Source organism: Necator americanus, chromosome III, assembly GCF_031761385.1.
Source record: "Necator americanus strain Aroian chromosome III, whole genome shotgun sequence".
NCBI lineage: Eukaryota > Metazoa > Nematoda > Chromadorea > Rhabditida > Ancylostomatidae > Necator > Necator americanus.
Genome location: NC_087373.1, coordinates 27,613,563 through 27,639,154, shown reverse-complemented (window position 1 = coordinate 27,639,154; position 25,592 = coordinate 27,613,563). Strand labels below are relative to the sequence as shown.

Below are 25,592 nucleotides of genomic sequence, written 5' to 3'. Positions count from 1 at the left end.
CGTTTCCATTGAAATGGATTGTGCTAATGTTTCTTCCTGCATAAAAAAATTGTCGTGATGCTGCATTATACGGCACTCTTAGCAGAATTAGATAGATAACCAACCACTTATGCTTCAAAACGTTGCTCTTGTTGAATAACTGAAGAAAAGCGAGGCATCTGAGAGGTGTGGAGTTATCAGAGTATAAACAGACTTTAGATATCAGTAGTATCTATTCACATCAGCCAACAAGATGGCCTTCTGCATGGAAATCACAGGTGCAACACCAACAACCAACAGTTCGGCCTGCTTGTCTACTGACTCACCCCGCTCAACCAGTGTGTAGAGACGGAAGCACAAATATTTTGAGCTCGCTGGAAAGAAAGTAGCAGGAAAATCGCAGTCGTACTTTTATGTATCTAAACAAAAAGGATGGTATTTCTAACTCTCTCACAGGTATCAATGCGGTATCCTGGAGGAACGGTCAAGAGGTACCCGTATGATGTGCCGCCGCGTATCCAGGGGGCTAATGAGCGTCGTTAATTGCACAGCGCGTCTCCTTATACCGTCATAATCGCTACAGTAGCCTGATTGCTCCTCTTGTGCTACGTCTTCAAGACGCGCCGCCCACGCCACCCTCCCCTCCCATTTCGCCGTGTCTACCGCTCTTACGACGAATTTTTTCGCCGCGTCTACAGCTCTTATGATGCGCTTTTAAAATCGAACGAAAAGGAAAGTATCTGATATTAAATGTTGTTCGAAGGTCTACATAAAGTGTGCTTGCAAGTTAATAGTTAAGGAATAAAGAATGGAATAGGTTTGTATAAGTGGTATGCCATTTAGAAATGCGGGTGAAAATGAAATTATCCTGTTTCGACTTGTTAGGTGGAAAACACTCATCCATCTCTGGGAATGCAAAAGATGTTTCAAAAAATGTCCAACTGATCGGTGTTATGCTATCTTCTTTACTTTATTCTTTGCTTTCTAAGAATTTTTTTTGCTTTTCCAGTTGGGTAAAACTGGCATCCAACGATTAACAAGGCGCGAATAATGCCTCGCAGACGTACACAGTACCTAAAGGTAGGTAGGTAAGGTATCTCGAAGATGCAAAGGCCTCTGTTCGCCACTAATACACCTAAACTGTCATATTGATTTTATGCAGAGAGTAGAGAGAAATGGAGCGATAAAACGCTGTTTAAAGAAGTTTAAAGAACCATACAAAGTTTTATTATATAAAACTATACAAAACGTACGAGCAAGTATTCAAATATTTGACATGCGCTCTATATAAACATTATATCTATGTAAAATTTTGAAAAGGTAAAATGTAGAAAGCAGTTTAAAGAATGTATACAAAGTAATAAGAGCATAAAGTTGTTGTTATCATAGCTGCCGCAGCTGAAAGTTGAACACGAATTCGTTGAATCGCATCGTGACAAACACATACTTATGCACTGCTAGTTTATATAGAAGACTGGGCATGAAAAGTGTTGAATTATAAGATGTGTGAAAATATATTCATGTTATTCTTTTCCCTGGAGCATCTTTTTGAGATAATCTTTACTTTTGTAAAGTTATGTCGTCTTTTATTCCCAATAATATTCGTTTAGTTTACTATATCCGTGCATCAGAATTCGCTGCGGCAATTCGTTTTTCACTCTCCCTCCCTTCAAAATTTGCACTATCCACCGCTTCGTCGCAGCGTTGTTCAGAGGGCAATAGGGAAGCGGAGTGTAGGTGATCTCAGGCGGTCTTGGAGGATGTCAAGCTGGTGGAGCGGCAGACGTAATTACGCGGAGGAGCGCGGTGCTGAAGGGAGGACAGGAGCGGTCAGCGGCTTTTCACGGGTACCTCTTGTCTCGCACCCTATTAAAAGCTACCTAACCATTGTCATCCTTTTCGCAAACATAAGAAACCCTCAATGATTGTGCACAGAATGTCAGAGTCACGCTGCGACCTCTGAGTTTTGAACAGATAGCAGATCATCCATCATTCTCCTTCACCATGTGATTTAAGTGATTCTAGCACCTGGATTCTTTCACCTAGGGCGGGTGTAGTATAGCGGTTAGAAGTTCCGCTTCTTGCACTATCGGTCAGAGGTTGGAATCCGCCCTTGTGTTCACCAAGGCTTTCATCCCCTCGAGGTTAGTAAATTGGCACCACACTTGTCTGGGAGGATAAAAACACTGACTTGACACATCGGCTAGCCACCGCAAGTCATTGTATAAGCCAGTTACAGATTCGTGAACCTTGAGCGATTATGAATTGAAGTGAACGTGGGGGCGCATCCCAAGCGGATTGATTAACGCCAGAAACTTTATCCTTTATCCTTATCCTAGTACCTCGGACGGATTCTACCAGTTGTTTGAAGAAATAGTGCATACCGATGCGCGGTGTAACAAAAAGAAAACTACAACTAGACAAAAAGTAACAAATGAAACAAGCTCATTAAGGCGCGAATATCCTAAGCGCCAATAACGCGAACCACAGCGCGAGAAAGAAATGAGATCAAAGAACTCTGCTTATGTAGACGGTTTCGTCAAACTATCGACTTTTCGCTCTACTGAGATCGTGTCCATTCTCACTGTTTCTCCAGGGATAGCGCCCTTTTTTCGGGTCCAAAATGAATGCAGACATTCTCAGGAGTCTCCGACAGTACAGTAGAGGATACCTGAGCGGTCGTGCAATGAATTTGTGTTCAGAATATCCATGTAACATAGACCAACTACTTAACGAGTTAAAGAAAAATAATTTAGTTGACTTAATCGGTAGGTTGGTGTTGTCGTCTGATGCGAATTCCTGGATCTTCGCTGAAATGTGTGTCCCTTGAGCATAGTTTTGTCCAACATACCCGATCTTCAGCAAGAGCATACACAGAACCAATTAAATTGTCGCTACTCCATCTCCTGCAGAACCTTACGTCTCATCAGAACTACCTTTCCACGCCGTGCGTCCTCAGGTCCTCTTTCAACACCTCAAAACAGAACCTCCAGTTGCGGTCAGGAGGCCTCTTCCAGCTTGAATCCAAAAGAATGCTCAGAGCATGTTGAGCAAGGCGGTCTGCTGGATTCTTTGTAATGAACCGAAGAAGCGACTTTGCGTAGCCACTTTAGACGGCGGTGTCGGATGTTGATACTTTCCACGTGTCATCCGCCACCGTACCACATCGATTTCCGCATAAAGGTCAACAAGACTGGCCCTTTGAAGCATAAGGAGTGATAGGTTTGCAGGTCATTCTCCTGCTACAGAAGGTGAGAAATCCTCACGCGAGATCCTTTTCCCACCCAGAACGCCTAGAACGCTACGGTAGATAAACGGATACCAGGGTTTGGGTGACCAACTTAACCTCGAACGGAGGACTCCGTCAGGGACCCTGGGCGAACGGGTGGGGGGACCTCAAGCGCAAGGACTCACCAACTTTGCTATCCTTGAACGGCTTTAGGAGAGAATAAGGGCCAATTGTAGGGACGAATTTGAAAGGAGCATATCAAGGCAGAATTCCAGCTAGCTAGTGTCATAATGAACAACAGAAAAAGAGGAACCAAAACTGTAAGCTAAAACACATATCAACCCAATGCTTATTGTGGTCGCTTGTTAGAGGAGGGACTTGCTCCACGTCTCTGAAACAATGAGATTTTAGGCCTCCCTCATACCTAGAATAGGTAGGTAGATTATGGGATAGTAAATTATGGAGAGGAGGGTGATTTTGTCCATTTCTTCCTAATTGCCGTAAAAAACGGTTTGGAAGATTCGGAGCCGCACAAGGCTGGCGCGCTCCAGTCGTACTCCTTGTAGAAAATAGTGCGCCAGAACGCCCAAAACCGTATCTTCCGGGCCGTTTTTTACGGCAATTAGGAAGAAATGGACGGAATCACCCCCTCTCCATATTCTACTATCCCGTATACGAATATTCCACCTGAAATCCGTACCACCTTAGATTCGTGGAGTGATGCCTTTAATTTGGATAGCCTGCTTTTGAATATCTTCGAGTTTGGACGAAACATAACTTTAGCTAGAAGTAGATTAATCCAACGCGCAACTCTGCAGAAAAAGGAGTTAAATATAGTTGAGAAGAGTTTTCGTCTGAATTCAGAGTAGTGCAAATTGAAGCTTCCTGTACTCCCGCTTGTTGGTCGGAAAATCCAATACTTACTTGCCTTTAGCTTAACTTCCATTCGTAAAATTCGAAAACCCAAAACTAAATCGTCTTTAATTTCAGCGCGTTAAATGGAATTTCATAGGAAGGAAGTGTGTCAGGGTAACTCGGATCAGGAAAGCATCTATAATAAACCAGCCTAGTGAAAATTTGTTGTACTTTCACTAACTTTTTGATATCCTTTTTCAAGAATGGACTCCAGACTGGCGTTGCGTATTCTAGATTTGGCAAAACGTGAGTTTTGTAAAGAAATATTAGTAAATCAGGGTCTTTGACGTGAACGCTCCTCATTTTTATAAAAATAGACGACAGCGCTTTTTTGGTGACAAACTCAAAATGAGTGGAGAAGTCGAACGATTTATTAGTTGTTACCCCAGGGTCTCGAACTTGCTTTTGATATTGAATAGTTGTTAAATTGCAAAAGTAGGAAATCTGAGGAGCCTCTCCGAAATGCAACGCTACTGTTTTGGAAAGATTTAAAGGTAGATCCCATTTTCTTGACCATGATACAATTCTCTGGATTGCTAGGGAAAATGTGTTGTGGGCGAAAGTTTGCTCATTAGGTCGATACAAAAATATATTTTGATGTCGTGTCGTCTGCGAACATTTGAACTTTCATGTCAGAATGGGTTTTCACGTAGTTGGGGAGGTCAGCAGTGTACGGAAGGAGAAGGAGCGGCGAGAGTGTACTGCCTTGCGGAACGCCGGTTTGCAATGCATAACGCTTGGAGTAACTATTATGGACCTTTACAGTCATATGTCGTTCTTGAGGATACGATTCCAACCAACTGAGCAACTGTCCGCGAACTCCATAGTTTTCGAGTTTGAAGAGAAGCTTTTTGTAGTTTACCATGTCGAACGCTTTAGATAGGTCGAATAATATTAGATGAATTTCCCTTTGGTTACTTCGGTCATCCAATCATAGACCGAATCAGACAATAGCGAAGTAGTGGAGGATCCAGATTGGAAGCCGTGTTGTTCGAAAGGAATGACATCTCTTGATGATAGCCACTCGTTTAGTTTTTCTTTGAGTATCTTTTCCAAAAATTTGCTTGCGGAGGATAGAGTACTGATGGGGCGAAAGTTCGAGAGAGCATTAGAATTGCTTTTTTGGATACTGTGGTAATAAGTGCCTTTTTCCAAATGTTAGGAACTTTACTGGAAATAAGCGACGCATTAAAAGTATGAGCAAGAGGAAGATACAAAGCACCTGCACATTTTTGGTGAACTATCTGGGGATCGTAGAGACACGAAAACGAAGGATTTAAAATTTTTCAGAACTATAAGGACTTCATTTGGATGGATGACAAAGTCGAAGCACCCTTGAGGAACCTGAATGGCAGAGGAATCAGTAGTTGGCAATGGAAAATTATGTCAGCTTCCATCCAGTTTTAATGATTGGTTAGAAGCGAAGAATTCAGCAAGTGCGTTAGCGTTTTCGAGACAGAGACTCCCGGTACTCAACACAGGCAGTTTTTGTGCTTGTTTAATTCTTTTAGCGAGAAAGTTATGAAACTTTTTCATACATGTTTTTGACCAACGCCGCTCACGATATGCACGGTATTTTTTCATGGGATAGTCAAGATCAGCACAAATTTTCCTATAGAGAGCGTTGTTCAAAAGGTTATCAAGTTGGTAGAAGAGTCGATTCTTTTAATTGAATAGATCATATTTGCAAATGCATGATTCGTAAATGCAAAGGATACGTAGGTACACAATTCTTGTTAAACTTCAGCGGTACAAACGTGGCTAAACTACCGTACATCACTAGGCTAAAATGTCGATACATTTCTACAACCGACTGACAGTTGTCGAAAACTTCCAGCCAGTCCACGCGAGCGAGAAATTTACGTAACTCGGAATAGTTTACACAACTGAAATCTGGCATGGGCAGATAGATTTGGTCGGTATTAAAGTCGAACTTGAAAGAAACAACAATATGATCGGACTTGTCAAAGGGAGTCAGAATTTCGATATCACTGATACTAGATCCGGAAGAAAGAACGACGTCGAGAATGGAACGGAAACGAGTGGGAGCATCAATTTTTTGGGCTAGCGTTTTCTTCTCCGCATCCTGGATACACTTTGTGAAGGACTCTGCATCGCAAAGCTTCTTCCAGGTCCGTACTCCAACATGAATAGATACACGTTGGCGAAATTTCGATCTGCATTCTTCGTCTTTCAGACTTGCCATATCAATTTTCGGTTGGAAAAGAACTCCTCCCTTTTTTCTGTGGAAGCGTATTCTGAAGCTGAGAAGAACTGGACGACGTCCCAAACAACTCTGGATTCTCTACATTTTCGGATATCTGACTGAGGAATATTCTTCGTTAGTACGTGGTTTAGCTGAAGTTTAATGGTTCTCATCTTTAGCTCTGCTCTTTAGGTGTCAAAAGAGTTGACCCCTGCCACGTGAGCTGAGGGCGTCGATGATTCTCTCAAACGTGGGAGCGATGATGAATCCCGTCTGTTTACATAAGTTGATCAGACGGTTACCGTTATCCGACGTGCGCACCGCTGGATAACACCATTTTCCTAGCACATCGGATTGTTGCTCAAGTACCATCATCGCTTTGGCGTCGATTTCGATAACGACCACCTGCTAGCTGGGTATGTTAGACATCAACGCAATGAGTTCATCATAGAAGGCTTGCTTATTGCTTCCTCAGAGGGTTTTACGTGGGTGCGTGGGCACTTACGATTCAGAGTTTACGTCCTCTGCGATCCCGGAGTCGTAGAAAGGCGCATCTTGACGACGTTGGGCCAGTTCGTTGTAATCATTCCTCAGAGCTATCGCCCACCTACTTTCTTCTCATCAGCATCGCCGCAGTATGGTGTAATTTCCTGAATAGGGCGGTCTGTTGGAGTTCACTCGACAGCGTCCGACAGCTAAGCGTGACGGAACGAATGGTTGCTGTCAAAGACTTCATGCTCCTTTCAGTCAGTTGACCTTTCAAGTTATTGGATTGGCGATCTTCTGGACAACAGCACCTTTTTGCAATGTATGGGAAGGATTTGCCATACAACAGTACATGTTATATAGCTCGTACCTTCCCAATGCGTGCACTCGAACACCTGATTGCGTTTAGCTAAATCACGACATTCTTACCATACCATCTCCTGCGAAACCGCAGGTTTCGCTCGCTTGAAGCACTATTCCATGTTGTATATGAATGATTTAATGAGTTTTCATGAATTTCATCGCCAAACAACGAATGATTAACGAGTACAGTGGAGTTGACTGACGATCTAGGATTTGCTGTATTAGCAGAATCCAATGTGTACGGCTCCCGTGCACTGGTCCTGTATCGATTGAAAACAAACGCACAGCGGGTCACTTAACTGATGAGCCTTTCTTCGCCTAGTTTTCTTGATCTACCTTTGCAGAACACAAATATGGAAATATTAGGTTGGTAAATTGGTTCTTCCGTGTTCTTTCTTCTCAAAGACAATTTAGCCTCAAAGCACAACACTTTATATACCTGTAATATGTAGAAATAGTGTGTAAAGATTTAGATTATTTTTGGATCTAGTGTTTACGGTTCAATAAGTGGTGCTCCATAGACTCTGCACTCTGACTCTGGTTTCTTGCTGCGTTAGTCCAGCTAATGTCCCCACCATGCAGATAGAGAAGAACATTTGTTGTTTTTTGTTCAACTCCAAGTGTTATTGCCTAAATTTTGTTCGCGTTTTTAAAGCGCCACAGAACGGAGAGTCATTTTAAAGAACTAAGTACAAGCTTTATGATAACATATTAATATCGATATGAAGCCATTTGGTTTAATGTTACATATCCTTTGAGTAAAGTGAAAGTGTGTTATTTACCAACCAAACAATACTAAAAGGGAAATACTTGACAATTTATTGCTAGAAAGTCGAAGATAAGTCTGCATAACCTTTAGGAGTCTCTGGTTCCTAACTGCTTCAGCTTTAATATGATTCACCATAGTAGGAGATATATATGTATGGTCAATCCAGTGTGCATAACTTGCACTTCTACTTTGTATTCATTCAAACGGAAGCGAAGCTGGATGTGGTCATACCTCGTCGGTCGGAAATAATTCTTCACTCGAGGCTTGGCAGAGAATAGCGAGAAATGTGCAACGTATGGAGAGTGCAGGCCAGTCAATCACCATGCCACAATTCAGCAATTTCGCCCAGCTCCCTCACTTTCTTATCCTGTTATACAAAGACGATGTTTGAAAGAGAGAATCCTCGTCATTTCGACGTCCTGCACTTCGTCCGTGGTCCGCAGTGAAAATGAGCTGCCTTTCTTGAATATTAATCTATGTTTCTGCTTCTTTTTCCATCTTTAGTGATCTAGATCCACTCATTGAAGATGAGAACCTCTTGTTCGCTAATGTTAGCCGAAACGGTGCATCTATGCGAAGCAAAATCATTTATCGCAATGATTTTTCCTAGCATTATTGAGCATGGAGTTCTTTTCTCTCATTGTTTTCGGTATCAATTTTTTATCGCAGATGAAAATCAACGTCAAAAACTTGCAAGAGAAAAATATCTCCCAAATAAATATCTAAATAATATCTGTGCTTTGTGCTACTTGTATAGCCTTCTTCTCAATTTATGCCTATTATGAAAAGATCCTTTTTCGACACACACTCTCCAGCGTGTGTCTCCGGCGAATATGATCCACGTTAAAATGATGATTGATGATCTTTTGGAGTGATCTTAAATGTAAAATGATCTTAAGAACTGAATATATTATTTTGACTTAGTACTTAATAGGAAATCTCAACCCTCAATCCCGACTACTTTGCCTTTTCTAGATGCAACGAAGAAGAAAAATAAATAAAGCGGTTACTGAGAATCTGTGAATGGAAGAAAAAACCTTGAAGAGCTCAGATGTTCGACAACATTCCCTCCAATTCAAAGTCCTATTCATTTTTCAGCTCAAGCACCATCTGCGACAATTTTATGTTTTTGGATCTCAAGAGAGCCTCATCTGAGAAACGTGTTCTCTTCAAAAATTATCGATTCGTCTTGATTATTCCATTTGTTTGCATTATCAGGTCAGTAAAGAAGGAAACACTTCGCAGCTATAATAACCCCTCTTTTTTCTAGGATTCCTTCATGAATTGTGAATCATACTGCATGGTACATATGTAGATAACATGGGGAGGACTCCACCTCGACCAGTCCTCGTTGTTTGTCCCTCTTACGCTTGGCTGACCTTAGATCAAGTCTCTCAACAAGCGAATCCTCATTTAAACGCATCAGTCGTCCTCGGGGGTAGATGTGATCCACGTCAGTTGGATTCCACCAGGAAAACCGAGGGTTTCGTTTATTAGTTCTTCTCAGTTGAACATCTGGAAAACGAATTAATATAGAGAAGAATGAGATTCGGATACAGCTCAAAATCCATGCATCCGGATGAATTCTTTGTAGTTGGAAAAGTTATTTCCTTCAGTCTTTTTTGAATGTAGCGTTTCATGCTTGTAGTTAATACATTCAATCCTAACTTAACAAAAAATCTTCTAGGATTAAAAGCCCTCGATATTTTTCCTTCTAGAAATTTTTAGTTCCTTTATAAAGAAAGGTTTCACGGACTTTTTCCAGTGTGAAATGACATTTGCTGCACAAAAATATACTAAAATAAACTGTCACTGAATTTCTACGTTTCTTTTCTGATTTCGGAGATAAATACGGGCAGGATCCTCAGTGGAAAATTTGTTGTTCCAGAATTTTCTACAAAAAAAACCTGACGAGTTTTTTGATCATTCATTTCAAACTTAAAAACCATCGCTGAGCCAAACCAAAATTGTCCTATATGCGTGTATCGTGTTTTCTCATCATTGTACTGTTATTCATGATTGTATCAGGTGAGGGAGCAGGAGAGTATAATCAGCAAACACCGTTGAGTCATAATCTAAATATCAGTCGGCACTGAACTATGATAGGGGAAAAACTAAATTTCGATTAAGATTTTCCTTACCAGAGGGACTCACGATCTCACGACTGCACGATCGATCAATGGTTCGAATCCGCACCAGTGTCAACCAAGATCTTCATACTTCTTGGGTCTATAAATTGGTACCAAACTTGTCTGGGAGGATGAAAACACTGACTTGATACGTCGGCTAGTTTCCGCTGCTATTGTGCATAATAAGTTCGTAAACCTCAAACGATTCTGAATTGAAGTGAACGCATCCCAAGCGAGTTGGTTGAAGCGAAACATTTCATCACTTTTTTCTGTGATGGACATGATTGGAGGTTCGTCGCGGCCCGACCGCTAGTTTCCTCTCACTTATTAACAGCTGAGTCCAATACCGTACGAGACGATACGAACCTCGTTCACTTCGCCACAATCAGCAATTGTGCCGAAGCTGTAGTGCTACATGAACAGTCTAAACACAAATCTACTGTACGTCCGCTCAAGTACTTGGTTCTCTGCTGTAGGGTCGAACACTCTCGAAACTGCCTGCATTCATTTTCGACCCGAAAAAAAAAACGGGCGCTAACCGGTTGATGATGGGCTTGGAACACCGCTCGAAAACTTCATGCAACAACACGCCATGCCACATGTTCGACACATCGACCTTCACATCCTCTACAAACAAAATCCAGGCAGAATAGCGCTTCAGCACAGTCATTCTCGGCTTACATTGTTTTTTGCTCGTCAACGTTGCCGTTCGTTGAGTCAGCTCCTTTGATTTGCAATGTCATTCATGATTAGAACGTGCCCTATCGATCAGCACTCGAACTTTTCTCACTTGCCATTTGATTACCATCAGTTGTTGCAGTCGTTTCGCACAGAGCGCGAGCAAACGACATTTTCCGTTCACGTTTGTTCCCTGTTCGCACCAAGTGCATCAGTTGGTAGCCAAATTCGTTCGACTTACATTCACATGACACTTCTCGGCGTAGTGTGCTCAGCTTGGAATATGAGTACACCCATGCTGGCCATTCTTCCTCAGATTTGCATGGATTGTGATAATTTGACTTGCTAGTAGTAGAAATCTCATCGAAAGGAAGGTAGCCACAGTTTTAGAAAATAGGCGTGACAGTAGACAGTGAATTATTTTCATCGTACTGCCCTGGTCTCGGATTCTGCAGGAGCTTACCGTGCTCACGCAAGTTAAGTTATGTCACTTCGTTATGAGATATTTTACGTTCAACAAATACATTTAATATGTCTGGAAGTGGGACGCTGCGTAGGAGTGGGCGTGGCAGAGCTGTAGTGATTGGTTAGTTGAAGCGCCTCCATCCCGCGCCACGCACTATCTTGACAAATCCGAGCACTTACAGTGAAAAAAAAAGAGATTCTCTTGACTGTTCGGAGCAAATACTTTCATTCCAAAAACATAAACACACAGAGATTGGTTTGAAACCAAATTATTCATATCAAAACTCAAATTTGAATAATCAAACATATCACGCATTGACACTAGCGAAAGTGATGATAATCGAAAAAAAACAATTATCGATTAGATAGATTTCAACGAGGGAAAGAAATCTTAATAATTTGTTTCACGATGAAAGACCCTAAGGGCTGTGTATTCCCGTTATGATCGAAAGTCGATTTTTATGGTGACATTTTCTGGACGTTTATCACGTCTTATTTGCTGCAATCACATGCATTCTTTCCTATTTGCAGAGCGAAAAAACGCCAACTTTGAAAAATCTCACTCGTTGCCTTCTCTCTATCTTTGTTGTTTGTTACATTTTGTTTCCATTTCCGCAAATACAAAAAAAATACCCGCATTTTAGTCACATTTTGTGAGTTTGTACATTCAATGAAATTCAACGCGAAAAAAGGAGGATCAGTTGCCACTGAGCAAGGATTGCAGCATTTTAATGAATAAATCATAGCAATATCATATTGATCTTTCTCCCTCGTGATTTTTTGATTCGTTCTCGACACTCGTTAGGACGTTTATCTATGTGTATCATGGGAATTTTTATGTCTACCATCTTGCGGTCACATCCTAAACTCGAAAAAATTTAAAAATTTAGAAACCGGTATAGGCTGTTTTGCGGCCCACATGCAGGGTTTTAGTGAACTTCCTTGGATCGCATATGTAGTCTGCAAAAATCCAGCTTATCATCATCATTATCCATTCTCCACTTTGAAGGTAGCATATCACGAATCTGACGTGGAGAGGGAATCCACGGGAACTGCTAGAGATCGAGTTGTGGATTGTGGTATCAGAGGCGGTTCCTCTCACCTCTCCCTAATCATCTTAAAAAACGGCATGGAGAGTTCCTGCGAGGAACGTTTGAACGCTTCTCTGTGTATACGTTCTCGTCCCCTCAGCAACCTATTCATTAGTTTCACTTCAGTCAAGGAGAACTTACTGCTTTTCGACCGCTGCGCAACTGGATGCGGCACGTGTAAAAATGTGGAGCGTTGCAACTGAAATCGTCTCAAGAACGGAGCCTTTCAGGCTGTTTTTTCTTACTACGATTAGGGAGAGAGGAGAGGAACCACCTCTGATCTCGCAATCCGCGATCCCGTATTTCGGTTGATTCATCGGAAATCCATACCACGTCAAATTCGTGCGTAATGCCTTCAAGATGTTCATCTCTATGGTAGTGAGGTACGTAACACTTAAATGAATATCCTACGTGGTTCTTTTGCAATTGTGCGTAAGGAAAACTGAGAATCTCGACACAACACCTTCCCATACCGTAATCTTGCTGAGGATTAGCCGACACCGAAATGCATCTTGCCAAACTTGTTATGATCTTTGTGTATTGTTTTGCACCCCTGGAAACTAAGAAATCTGTGGTTAAAACATGTTTGGACGCCGTGGGTGAACAGATGTCCGGGCGGATCGTGGTAACTAGATGGATTACGGTTACTTGGTATGTGCACGGGCCGATCTGGTGGGGATTGGTGAAGATGTAACCGACACCGAGTAATAAAAAAAAAGTTACTGTAATTGAAATTTTAAGAACTTGTTATGGGGAAAAAAAAAAAAAAACCCAATCCTTTTTTTGAGGTTTGATGAGGTATTGGGGGTCACGGCTGGGGGGTCGGGGGGGGTTGGGCGGGGGTTTTTTTCATATCGTTCTTAGTATGTCACTCTTTTTTTCTAGAGGTTTTATCTGATCACTAATCCTCGAAGGAGGGTAAGAAGAGCACGCTATACGTGACGTACGTACTAACGTGACTGCAAATAGTTTTTTTATTCCTTATCATAAGAATGTTAACAAGAACAGTTGATTGACAATCCTCAATGGGTGTGGTCCCTAGGAGACACTACAGGTTCTTTAACACAGAAACAATTTATTCATCCCTACTCTTTTTCTTTATCTCTTTTTTGTATTTTCATACCTCGTTCTTGGGTATAATAAGACATGGAAACCCGGAAATAAGTACATACGAGCATAGGATAGTATTAGTAGGAAAGTGTGACATGTAGATTATTTACACTTGCACCTTCTTCTTCACAATTTTACTCAAAATCTGTTTAGAGAGCATACGTCGCAATCACGCTCACCTCTGCTTTTTATATATGCTCTACTTTCTACATCTGAGGAACGGAACGGTTGTAGCGCAGTTGGTAAGAGAATCAGCTGCGACTGCACTGTTGACGGTTCAAAACCGCCCACGACAGTGAAGTCCTTCACCCCTTTAGGATCCATAAGTTGATACCAAGTAAATATCCGGAAGGATTAAAACATTCACTTGACACATGGGGTGATCCCGCAGGTCATTATTTAGGCTGCACATACGTTCACAAAACTCAGCGGGTTCCGATTTCAAGTCCAATATTCCTTACCTAGGTGCCCTTCTAGAAGACCGATTTTCCTTTTTCAACACACGCGCGTCTTATTTATATTTATGATTTATACTTTGTCTCTCTCGACGTGGGTGCTTCTCAAAAAAGATTGATCAAAGATATGAACGTTATCACCTGTAGCTGGGAGATAATTTCTAGTATCAAAATTATTCCGTCCAAATATATCCTGTAAATCTATGTTTCTAGGGTGTGTTTTAACCCCTAAACCGATAAATACCACTTTTGGTCAATATTCTATAATAGGTACCGAGGTGGTACGTGTGCTACTCTAATTGCCACTTTCTCGCGGTGGCCTTTCTTATACTAAAAGAACACGCTCCGGGGAAACAAGAGCTATACAACTCGCACAGTTATACGGCAGACGTCCGCCAGATACCGCAAGAGGTACAGCACACTTCCGAAACCCAAACGAAACAAGTCAAGTACTTAAAAGAAGCATCTGCTCCTCGATAAGAACTGTTCGTTTCGTTGAACTGCTGGACGCGCGGTCGACCTGAGATACTCGGTTAACTCGATGTCGAAAAACAGTTCACGCAAGACAGTAAGTCTAGCAAGATACAGGACACTGACGACAGTGCATAGAGTCGAGGATTGAGAAACGGGCAGAACTATATTCCATAACGACACTCCTCGTCAGAAAGTAATACCAGCCCGAAGAGTAAAAAAAAAAGTGTTAGACATCAGTTAACAGATTTTGAGTCAACAATAATTTACATGGAAAGTGTTATTTGATTGGTTGGAACAGTTCGTTTGTTTTTCTCAGTGGTTTCTTTCAATTTTTTCTTTGTCCTGGCTCCAAAGTAGCAGGTGTCCGTTCTGCCATGGCTGTTGCCAAAGATTCCGTGCTCCCTTCGGGCAGTTGTCCTTTCAGGTTATGGGCTTTGGCGATGTGCTGGACGACAGCGCCTTTTTGCAATGTATGGGAAGCTTTCGCCATATAACAGTGCAGGTTATACAGCTCGTACGTTCCCAATGCGTACACTCGAACGCCTGATTGCGTTTAGTTAAAGCAGGGCCACCACGTGCAGGTAGCAATCAGACTTGTATACGCGGCCTCGTTCTGCCATATTGTGCAACGTTGTAATGAAAGCCGTGAAATTTTACGTTGTATTCCCCTTCCTAAATGTAAGTGCTTCGAGCATTTCGGCATATGTTGTCAGAAAAGAAAATACCGTAAAAGTCCCCCTCCCCCCATTCGCATGTATTTGGCTTATCAACTGTATTTTCAAATACTCGGAATTCCATTTCTAACAAAAGCTCGGCTGTAAACTCACAGTTTATGAGCAGACCTGTCAGTTATTCTTTGATAATGATAAGAATCGTTGTAGAGCTACCATTTCTGCTCGTACAACCTGAATTCCAATAAAGGGATAGGGAAGATGGTCAGAGTAGTTGCTCAAATTTCAGGTGTTGTAATCTATTCATTTATTTTTTGCTTTTTGCCTTTTGCAAAATTGCTAAGAAGAAATGAACAGACACAAAAAAAATGCAGTAAATAATCGTACAGTAATAAGTTAAAGTTTAAAGTTTCTGGCGTTAATCAATCCGCTTGGGATGCGCCCCCACGTTCTTTTCAATTCAGAATCGTTTGAGGTTCACGAACGTGTAACTGGCCTCTACAATGACTTGCGGTGGCTAGCCGATGTGTCAAGTCAGTGTTTTTGTCCTCCCAGATAAGTTTGGTGCCAATTTATCGACCCCTACGGGAAGAAAGGCTTGGTGAGCACTAGGGCGGATTCGAACATCTTATCCATCGTGCAGGAAGCGGAACCTCTAGCCGCTACACTACACCCGCCCTTAATCGTATAAAAAAGGATAAAGGATAAAGTCAGTGGCGTATCAATCCACTTGGGATGCGCCAACGCGTTTTACTGGAATTCGTAATCGATGAGGTTTTGGAACGCGTGTTGGCTTATACAATGACTTGCGGGGCGGGTGTGGCGCAGTCGGCTACAAGTCCGTTGTAGCCACACGGCCAAGGGTTCGAAACCGTCCTAGTGCAAACCAAGTTTACTTAATCGTATAGTAATAATAAAATAACAATAAAAGTAATAATAAGAATCCAACGAGCAAGAGTTCTGCATACGATTCCGCCCTAGGTAATTTAGTGCTCAAACCTACCCAGACTTAGAAAGGAAGCTTAGATAACCAAGTGGTTAGAGGAAAAGAAAGGTGTTTTGCGTTAATCAGTCCGTGTAGGATGCGCCACAACGTTCACTTCAATCAGGAATCGTTTGAGGTTGACGAACGAGGTTTACGGTGGCTAGCCTGTACAATGACTTCTGGGGGCTCGTCGATGTGTCAAGCCAGTGTTTTTGTAATCTACAGAGATGGGATGATCGAGATAAAAGGCTTAGTTTGCACTAGGACGGATTCGAACTGTTCATCGATCGTGTACTCAGAACGACGCTACATCCCCTGTTGAATAATAAATATTAAACTAAATATTTCATTAAATGTTATGTTATTAAATACCTAAATATTTAAAAGGAGGCCGAAAAGAAAGGTGTTTCCTAACCCTTTTCTTCTTTTCTTCTTCTTTTTTTCTCAGTACATAATGATGTGGAACGAATTCTTCTAATGTTGGTGGCTTGGCATTTCTAAATCATGCTGGGACCTTTGAGTGTTGAGGAGGTAGGAAATCATCATTTTTCAATCACCTTTTGACTACTTCGGACGGCTTCCACCAGTTGCGCGAATAAATGGTCAACAGGGAGGGGATGCTGTCTGTGTAAGTGTGGGGAAATGAGAACGAGACGAAAAATCACTATGAAAAAAAAAGAAATGAAGAAGCCAGGAGTGTCCTAATTGCCGATGGCGCAAATCAGAGGGCGAAAATAAGGACGGAAGAATAAGAAGTGAAATCGAAGGGTTCCTAGACGTTCTCGTCAAAATCGCCAGTTCAGAGGGATTGCGTCGAGAACTTTCACTCAGTTCGGTAGTCTCACAGTTTCTTCCGGTACAGTTCAAAATGGCATAGGATACAAATGAAGAATAACCTCACAAAAAAATCGAATGCTCCTCTTTACCTCCACATACACATTTCGTTCCTATTTTTCTATTTTATTCTATTTTTAACATCAATTCCACCAATGCATTGTGGAATTATCTTTGCACTACTAGCTTTCATTTTTTATTTCTTTTCTATAGTGTTTCCATAGTACATTATAAGGGCCCATCTGTGCACCACAATCGTAGGAACCACCTCACTCCGTCACCTCACTCTTACAGCTAAGTCATAGTGTGACGGCGTTAGAGGAAAAGGCGAGAACGTGAGGAATTCTTCGGCTCCAACGACCAAAATCGCAGTCACTTACGAATTCAAAGTGGATTTCCCTGTGAAATGATGTTTTTCCTTCGTCATCCTTGAACATTTTTCGGCAGAATTTCGTTATCTGCGTTGCTTTTGTCTACTCCAAGCGTGTCTTCACCACGAACGCCCTCATTTCCACACCTTTCGTACATATTACGAGAACCCGACCTTTTCTTGAAGTTTCTCTACTGTTGGAATTATAAACGCATTCCTGAGTTCTGCATGCGTAATTTCGTTCCTAAAGAAAAAAAAAAGAAATTTTCAAAAAAGAAAATCTCTTGAAGGCAGCAGTTGAAGCAGAAGGAGGTTTGCATGAATTTTATGCCAAGAACTGCCAAGAAAGGAGAAATGGAAGGCCATGCTCTACAAATCCTGTAGTCAGAGGTTTCAGTTAGGTGCAGCTATTTCTCCTGTGATATCAGCAATGTGCAACCAGTGTGCAAAGGATGAAAGATAAGGTTTCAAGCATTAGTGAATCCAATTAATGAATCCGTTTGGGGTGACCACCACGTTCACTTTAATTCAAAACCGTTTGAGATTTACGAACGCGTGTCTAGCCTACACAACGATTTGCCAGGACTACCATATGTATTAAATCAGTGTTCTTATCTTCCCAGACAAGTCTGGCACCGATTTATGGACACAGGTTCATGAAAGGCTTGGTTGGCACTAGAACGCTTTCGAACCATCGACAATCGTGCAGTCGCAGCGGAACCTCCTCCCACTGCGCTACACCCGCTTTTGCCACGGGTGTGGCAATCAAAAATGTTGCAAGTTTTTCCTGACTTTGCACTGATGAACACCTGATATACCTCGACAACTGATACACCTGGGGTCCCAGACGTTGATTACAAATGTTGTTCCCCTTTGCCCATCTTATTACATACTTCTGAGCTTGTGAGAGGAGTTCTGAAGAAAATGATTGCTTAAACTCCGGAATTTGTACAGGAAATTTTCGTTTTTACTATTTTCATCATTAAGCACGTCCCGGTATGAATGAATAGTTGGGAGAAGGTCTACCTCAAGAATTTCGTTCAGTGCCTCCTCGAAATTAAGCAGCACGTATGAAACCTCTAAAATTTTCACCTTTACACAAGAAAACTTTTATTTATCCTGAGTAGGGTCTGAATGCTTCCAGATGGTCTTTTTTGTCAGGTTAGCTGTGGGTGTGCGGGTAGTGACTAGTCATTTCAAAACAAACAAAAAAAAGTTTCCTTCCTCATCCAGGACGAAATCAATGAAGCATCCAAGTGTGATCAAAATCATGTTACCTTAGAAGGTTTGCATTTTTTCAAATCTACAGCCCTGGTTTTTGATCTCTTTTAATTACTAGAAGCAGCGTTTGTTAAGAGGATTACTGTAGGAGGGGTTTCTACCTCACATTGAAATTATGTAGCTCTTACGGTACGTTTCCAGATCAGTTTTTTTTAACCTGTAGCGGGTTTTTTCCCTACCTCTATCGAATACAACCGTCAATTAGTGCAGTATTGTTGTTTTTGTAACGTATTGACAACGTCATAATTGTTTACAGATGCAAATCTTTTGCCATCACCCTTCTATTACTGGCTTCAATGTTATTATGAGAATAATCATCGTAGCGGGTGGATAGCAAATAATCTGGCCAACTATACAGTTAGAGAAAATATTTTGGTCCTTTTTCTAATGTTCCCGTGTTAGGACCCGAGCTATCGCTAAGGACTCGCTTCTGACAGTGTTACCATCCAGGAGATCGACTGGAGTGCAGACAATATGAGCATCGTGAGAAGTGCACTACTTTCTGGAAGCGCAGACCGCAAACCAGAAACCTCAGCTCACTCGTCGCTTATCAGTGACATTGGGGGTGCACATTTCGTATATTTATATTTATGTATGTATATAACTTTACGTGACTAAGTATTATATACTGATATATACGTATATTCACAAGATATTTACCGTAATCTTAGTTGCAGCGACGAAGTAGGCTTCATCCATTGTAATTTGTTGCTCGGAATCTGCTCCAAATCCGTTCACTTCCTGATTTCCGTTCTTTTAAACCTCAGAGAACATGAGGTAGCGCTTCATCTTCAGAACCACCCAAAGTTTTAATACCGACTAGCAGAAGGTATCAATCGTGACCAACTAAACCTCTTATTTCAATGTTTACTGAATAATTTCATAGTAGTGAATCGAATATATTTTTGTTTTGATTAGTGAACATCTCAAGCTATCGTTTTCCCATTGGCTTGACAAGTTCAATTCAAGCTACACCAATAAGGGTTTCGAACGATTCCCCACTTCCACCTTTCTCCTGGAAATTGCGGAACTATGCGTCCTGTTTTTTCTGTCTTTCTTGGGAGATGCTAAGCGATGAGCATAGGTAGTATGCGCAGACATTCTCCCAGGGTAAGTTCCCTTTCGTTGTTCTTTTTTTCTTGGGACATAATGTGCACAGGGAACTGGAAACCAGAACAATCGTCGAGGTAACTATTACCCAGCTACAAGCATATAGCTACAGCTATAAGCCACAAAAGCTTTTGAACAAAAAAAAAAAACAAGGTCTTCTTTCTACAGAAAATCGTTTCCGCGCAATAGCTCGAAAATATCTTTTTATGTAAAATTTGTACTGACGTGTGGGAAGGAGCGATGGAGTAGTTAAATGTTTACAAGAAAAGTGTCGTCACGTGAATGGAATACACGTGTTGTGCTAGGATTTGTGCAGTTCGTTTCTCAACAATGATTGTTTGCGTACAATGTCACTCAAGGAATCCAGCAACCCAATGCAACTCGAATTATTGACCGAAAAAGAAATGTTTGCAGCAGCTCAAAGTTATGTCTTACTTATCGGAAAAAGATGATTTTTACATATTCTTGTTTAATATTAACTTTTTTGGATGGCAACGTTTTCAACTTTTTCAGTGTAATCGTCCTCATCATCGAAGACGTTCTGCCATCGGCCAAGGAAATTATTTAATTATAAATTAAATGTTACGGGCAAACTCATATTCAATCTGTGAAATAAGGATGATTTTAATTTTTAAGAAAGATATTGAAGTTTGGAAAACTGAAAAAAGACGTTATTTTCCGATACTTCTGGTTTGAGTGGGACCGTTTCCGCTTCAGTAATCCAGAAAAAAGATTTAGTGATGCTTTTGTCCTTTCTCTGCTCTTGTAAAGTTGCTGAAATTTTTCTATGAAGTAAACATGCATTTGCCACTTCAACTGAAACCTGCAGCTGCGTGAAGAATTTGCTGAATTGTACGATATTACTCTTCTACGATTAGAATTGTTATTGTTTACGATGTGATCGCAAGAGATTAAGGATTAGCCTATATTTAGGCGAATCTATAAAGAGGCAGTCACTTAGAAAATATCCATATCAAAAGATACTGCAGATTTTTGAAATACCGTTATAAGTTTAAAAAAAGGTACTTTTGGAAAGAGTAAAAACGGAAACGTGAATGGCGTGTGACCTGCTTTCTATCGTCAGAAATGGGAGCAAAAATAAAAACGTGGAAGGTTATAGTATCTTTTAGGAAGTCGGAAGATATGTTTATATGTTGTTCTAGGAGAATTCGTTAGAAAAACTTTCAAGGCGTTCTATTTTGAAATCAGCTAACTTCCATAATCACCATTCATAACCACATCAATCAGTTTTCCACAGCTCTTCATGTCAGCCTGCGACTTATTTGGCTGTCCTCGAGTTGTGAGAAAAATCACTTTATTCGGAACCGGACCCAGATTTCAGTTTGAGTTTGATCGGTGCGCTGGTCTTCTTTTTATTCAGGTAACAAAAAAAAATTCTGAAGAAAGTGCTGTCAGGATGAGTTCGCCTTCCATTCACTGGAACAGTTCACTGGTAACGAATATCCATGAATGTATACGTGAGATTTCGCGATGGTTTTAGATTGCAGGTCCCGTGTTTTTCCATAATCTCAGCTGTTCGATAGAAAAAACCAGCTGAGGTTATGGAACGACAATCTGCGATGACTTTGCCGTGCACCAAGGTAGCCTCTGGATTTCAGGGACTCCTTTTGAAATGTTGGAGAAAAATTACTAAACTCTGTTTTGTAAAATATTTGAATGGACTGATTTTTAAAGATCCTGCGTCACGTATCTGTACAATAAAAAAAACTAATTATAATAACTCGAAACAATAGAAAGACATTTTATGTAGGGCATACCATCGCTTGTTTTTTTTTCAGGTCAAATTTTGCCGCAAAATGCTCTGAATGACTTTATAACTTCGATAGTAGACTTTTAACTGAGACATGAACAGGAAATGAACTGATAGTGGCGAACTCTAGAAAATAGGTGAAATCTCAAGGAAGTAATCGTTTTTTCCTTGAAATCCTAGAATTAATACCCCCCCCCCCTCCCCCGCCTCTTCCCCACAAAATTTCTTATCTTGTTATGATGAGTTCACTTATGGATACTTAAGGTGTGTGCTGTGGGTTATATGCAAACATACGATGGTCAGCAAACAATCTTCTGCACCTAGTTGGTGATTAACCCAGTAGCTCAACTTTAGCACGTGCTGGTCCTCGTAGTCTTCTGGATAATCATCCAGAAATCCTTAGCCAATCCTTTGTCCTAAAGGTTAGATACATAAACACTCTTTAATCGGCAGAACCCCAACTGATCCCCTTAATTTTACCTCATCTTCCTCTGTAACGTGCCAACCTCATAAAGAACCTCAGGCAATCGCGCCTTGCACTTTTCTGTCCGTCATTTTTTTCGGAGAGAGTGGAAAGGGCACTCCTCAGTCCATAAGCTCTCGGAGATGTTTATAGGCTGGTTTCAATGTTTGAACATGAACTGAGTCACGTGAGGTAGGGGACGTTCCTGTGGGCGTGCGCAGGAGCCGACGAGATGACTTCGACGTTCTCACCTCTTTTCGCTCGTTGCTCCGCTCCGGACAATTTCGCCTTCTTCCACACAATTCCTCTGCTTTGTAATCCAGCTGCCGCTCCTCGGATTTAGTTTCGCTTTTTCGCAGTTGATGACTACGGTCGTCTGGGTGCTCCATGTCGGTCTTTTTGCTGCTGCACGTGCGTGCGAGGACCACGGCAGCGCAGCTGTGTCGCTGTACATAAATAGTCCCTTTAGCAGCAGAGGAGAGGAGCTGCCCCGGAGAAATTCAGAAAATCATGCTTTGCCCTCGAAACTGCCTGATCGTTTCCTTCATCATGATCATTTTTTGCCTTCTCATCATAAACAGCTGCTTCTACTCACATTTGATTATACTCACTTATTGTTTACAACCGCTCACATCCTTCATCTCTTACTTCTCGTTCATTTCACATCGCCGGTGCGTATTCTTCAGTATACTATTAAGTTACAACAAATGTATCTTATCCCGCAGTCGTTGTGCTATGTATTGTCTACATAAGATGCATATTGATTGACTATAAACTTATCATCGTTCTAATTATTCCACATTTTGACACTTTCAAGGAGATTCCTCTACCCTCCTGAAAAATTGCTTCTTAGTTTTTTGTTAGGTCTTTGCACGAAACAAAAATTAATAGATCTTCTCATATCTTCGTAGAATTTTAATAGTTGAGTGATGAATAAATTTTAATTTCAAGTTAATAAATAGACTTAAAATTCATGTAATTTCTGTACTTTATTTAGTTTAACACGTAAATGTTAAGCATACGTACGTGAACACGAATTTGTGTTTTTCTCAAATTTTTAGCGTAGCTTTTATTTCCCGAACGTTTGAAGACATTCACATCAAAAAGTTCAAGATTTAATTAGTTTAAGATGGACTCAGCAGCAAATTCCCGAAAAAAAGAAAAAAAGTCAAAATAATTACAATCTGAGCAGTCAAGCAGAATTCAGCTGAAGTTGTTTATCATTTATTATTTAAATAAGATTAAATCCCTGGACTCTTCGCTAGTGTGTATCATTTCGTGTTGTTTCATAGAATGGATCTCATAGATAAACGTATGAAACCGATACCCGCAGCAGGTATGCAATGAGCATATTTTAAACTGAAGCACTTGTCGTCGACAGCTCTGAAAAATTTATGAGGGACACTAATGCAGCGGCAAAGCACATTTTTTCCCGAGATTTTCAGGAGGAAGTTCTTAGTTCCGAGCGGGACTACAACACATTGATTCCCATAATGTGTTAGTATTATAGTTATACTTTCGATGATTTCGATCGATACTTTCGAACAGTTGGTTTTCTGCAAACCAAGCGCAGAGGAACAGATTCAAGCGTTAAAGAAGACCTATTCACTTCTGCCCAGAATGAATAAATAGATCTTCTTTAACACCTGAATGTCCGCAAGGAATCGTATCGTTTTGAAAGCACTCCATTTCGAGACTAAAAAGTAATATTAAAATCTAAGTTCACAAAGTCTTTCACCTTGAACCGTTTTTACAATGGAGATTGAATTTAATTTTTTTTTACATCTGAGCTTAGGATTATTTGTGCTCACGAATCTCCGAAAACATCTTATGGGGCTTCTTCGACTTGACCACAGTCCTCAAATATCCGCACAACTAACGAGCTGGATCTCTTCTTCCTTATTTACTCATATTTATTTCTGCGAAAAGTCGTCCTTGAACCTATTCTTGTCGTTGTTTTCTTCTCGACTGTTCCTCTTTGAGGGTGCTCTTACTTCCCGAAGTGGCTAGATTCAGCTAATCTTTGCCCTTAGATTCCCTGATTTTTACTGCAAGGCTAATTAACGACGTGTTGAAGGCGGTGAACATTGCCTAAGATCTATTTCCAGTAATGGGCGATCCGATAGATATTATGCACCCAGAATTATAGCTGCATTAATGTATTACTCCGTTCAAAGTGCAAAATGGAGTGAGACAAGGGGCCGTCCCGGGATCTTTTATGTTCAACGTTGCCGTCGATGACATCATGCGAAGAACAGTTGAGCAGTGCCTCGGCGATGTGGTTTTGGCGCCGTGTGTATCCCTTGGTGGATCTCGACTATGGCGACGATGTAGTAATATTCGCTTCTAGAAGAGCGAAGTTACAACATGTTGTTAACCTTGTATCGAAATTAGCTGCAACCTACGCACTGCAACTCACTGCCCTAACAACCGCAAGCAGATGTAGGTCTTGTCGAGACTCTCAGCTGGAATCGTTGTGGACAGACAATTTACTGAACTAGTGGATGGGTTCTGTTATTTTGAGCTATGCTGAAAAAGGATGGCAGCTAAGAGAGATATTCAAAATGCGATTCAAAATTCAAAATGAATGGTGCGCTAAAGCCAATCCGGCATTCAACTAATTGACCAGGTGCCTATGATCGACCCCCATCGCCAACGAAGTCAAGGTCTATCCGTAATTCTTGAGAGTCTATCTATCCGTAGTTCGCCCTATCATAATGTACAGATCGGAAACTTGGGCAGCGTCGTCGACGTTGGCGGAGAAGCTTAACCACATGAAGAGAAAGCTGTGTGGATGACTGTTAGGCTTCTTTTGACCGATTGACTGTGCTCCATAACGAAGAGCTTTTCCCGGGACTGGATATAGTGTACCTAGGGATGACATGTGAGAAACATCAATATCTTGCTCGGCGTTCTTAGATAGTTCTTTGATATGAGATTATGAGGAGATTGCCTGATTATCCTATTCAGGTTTTCCTGAAATCCTCACAGAGCGAGGCTGGAAGAGGTCTACTGGGTGTAAGAGGAAGTTTTTGACGAAGGTGGCGAAGGAAGAGGAACAATTGGCGCTGACAGGCAGTTCAGTCGAGACGTAAAGTCTCGCCGATTATTCGAATAGCTACGAATGGATGGATTCTGTGTGAAGTCTAGCTGAGGATCGAACAGGATGGACTCGGATATGTTTAAGGGCGACACAGTCCAGTGAAGATGCGTATAGTTGCGTTAGGCCGTAACAACTGCCGGCCGACTGGGTCAAGTAAGACACCCTGTGATTCTGTCTTCACGTGGTTAACGAAATAGGTGCTCTGAAATTCTAATCTCCATTCCGAGTCAGGACAGTGACGACAATTGTGCGCTATTTATTCTGGCCGTACTGATAATAACTTCTGCGGCAGCTTTGAGAGGCTTTCTTATTTATAACTAAATCTCCAGAAAATAGTCTTACAGAGATTGAAAGTTTCAACTAGTAATTTACGAAGAACTACTTTCTATGTCAATGTCGTTCTAATGTCAAACAGTATTTTATTCTGAGAACATCTTTCAAGTGCGATGAATAATCCCTTGACTCTTCCACGGATTTTTTGAAACTTCAAATCAACGAATGGAATAAAACAATAAAAAAATCAAGATAATCAACAAATGGTTAAAATAGGACTAACAGTAAACATCAGAATTTTCAAGCGCTGATTAGGAAAATTATCAGGATAATTGTATCGTACCAGTATGGAGAAATTTACACATTAGTCTATTAACCATAA

At 41.1% G+C, this 25,592-nt stretch overlaps 4 protein-coding genes across 5 annotated transcripts; all 4 read right to left on the bottom strand.

Moving 5' to 3' along the window:
- Positions 1-23: 23 nt before the first annotated feature.
- Positions 24-6,329, bottom strand: RB195_011135 (uncharacterized protein; the record flags this gene model as incomplete). Of its 2 annotated transcripts, XM_064192431.1 has the most annotated exons (5): positions 24-36; positions 105-139; positions 220-240; positions 306-398; positions 5,934-6,329. In XM_064192431.1, the coding sequence occupies 5 exons, from the start codon at positions 6,327-6,329 to the stop codon at positions 24-26; spliced, it is 558 nt and encodes a 185-aa protein (XP_064050013.1). The 2 variants fall into 2 exon arrangements, with proteins under 2 accessions (XP_064050013.1, XP_064050014.1); XM_064192430.1 differs by lacking the exons at positions 24-36; positions 105-139; positions 220-240; positions 306-398 and having other exon boundaries at positions 5,802-6,329.
- Positions 6,330-7,664: 1,335 nt separating this feature from the next.
- RB195_011134 (uncharacterized protein) lies at positions 7,665-8,271 on the bottom strand (the record flags this gene model as incomplete). The annotated part of the gene is made up of 2 exons (XM_064192429.1): positions 7,665-7,808; positions 8,179-8,271. 2 exons carry the CDS (start codon positions 8,269-8,271, stop codon positions 7,665-7,667), a joined length of 237 nt encoding a protein of 78 aa, XP_064050012.1.
- A 1,689-nt stretch (positions 8,272-9,960) lies between these two features.
- RB195_011133 (uncharacterized protein) lies at positions 9,961-10,746 on the bottom strand (the record flags this gene model as incomplete). Its single annotated transcript, XM_064192428.1, has 4 exons — positions 9,961-10,022; positions 10,089-10,111; positions 10,168-10,176; positions 10,616-10,746. 4 exons carry the CDS (start codon positions 10,744-10,746, stop codon positions 9,961-9,963), a joined length of 225 nt encoding a protein of 74 aa, XP_064050011.1.
- Positions 10,747-21,956: 11,210 nt separating this feature from the next.
- On the bottom strand, positions 21,957-22,223 carry RB195_011132 (uncharacterized protein; the record flags this gene model as incomplete). Its single annotated transcript, XM_064192427.1, has 1 exon — positions 21,957-22,223. One exon carries the CDS (start codon positions 22,221-22,223, stop codon positions 21,957-21,959), a length of 267 nt encoding a protein of 88 aa, XP_064050010.1.
- Positions 22,224-25,592: the final 3,369 nt, after the last annotated feature.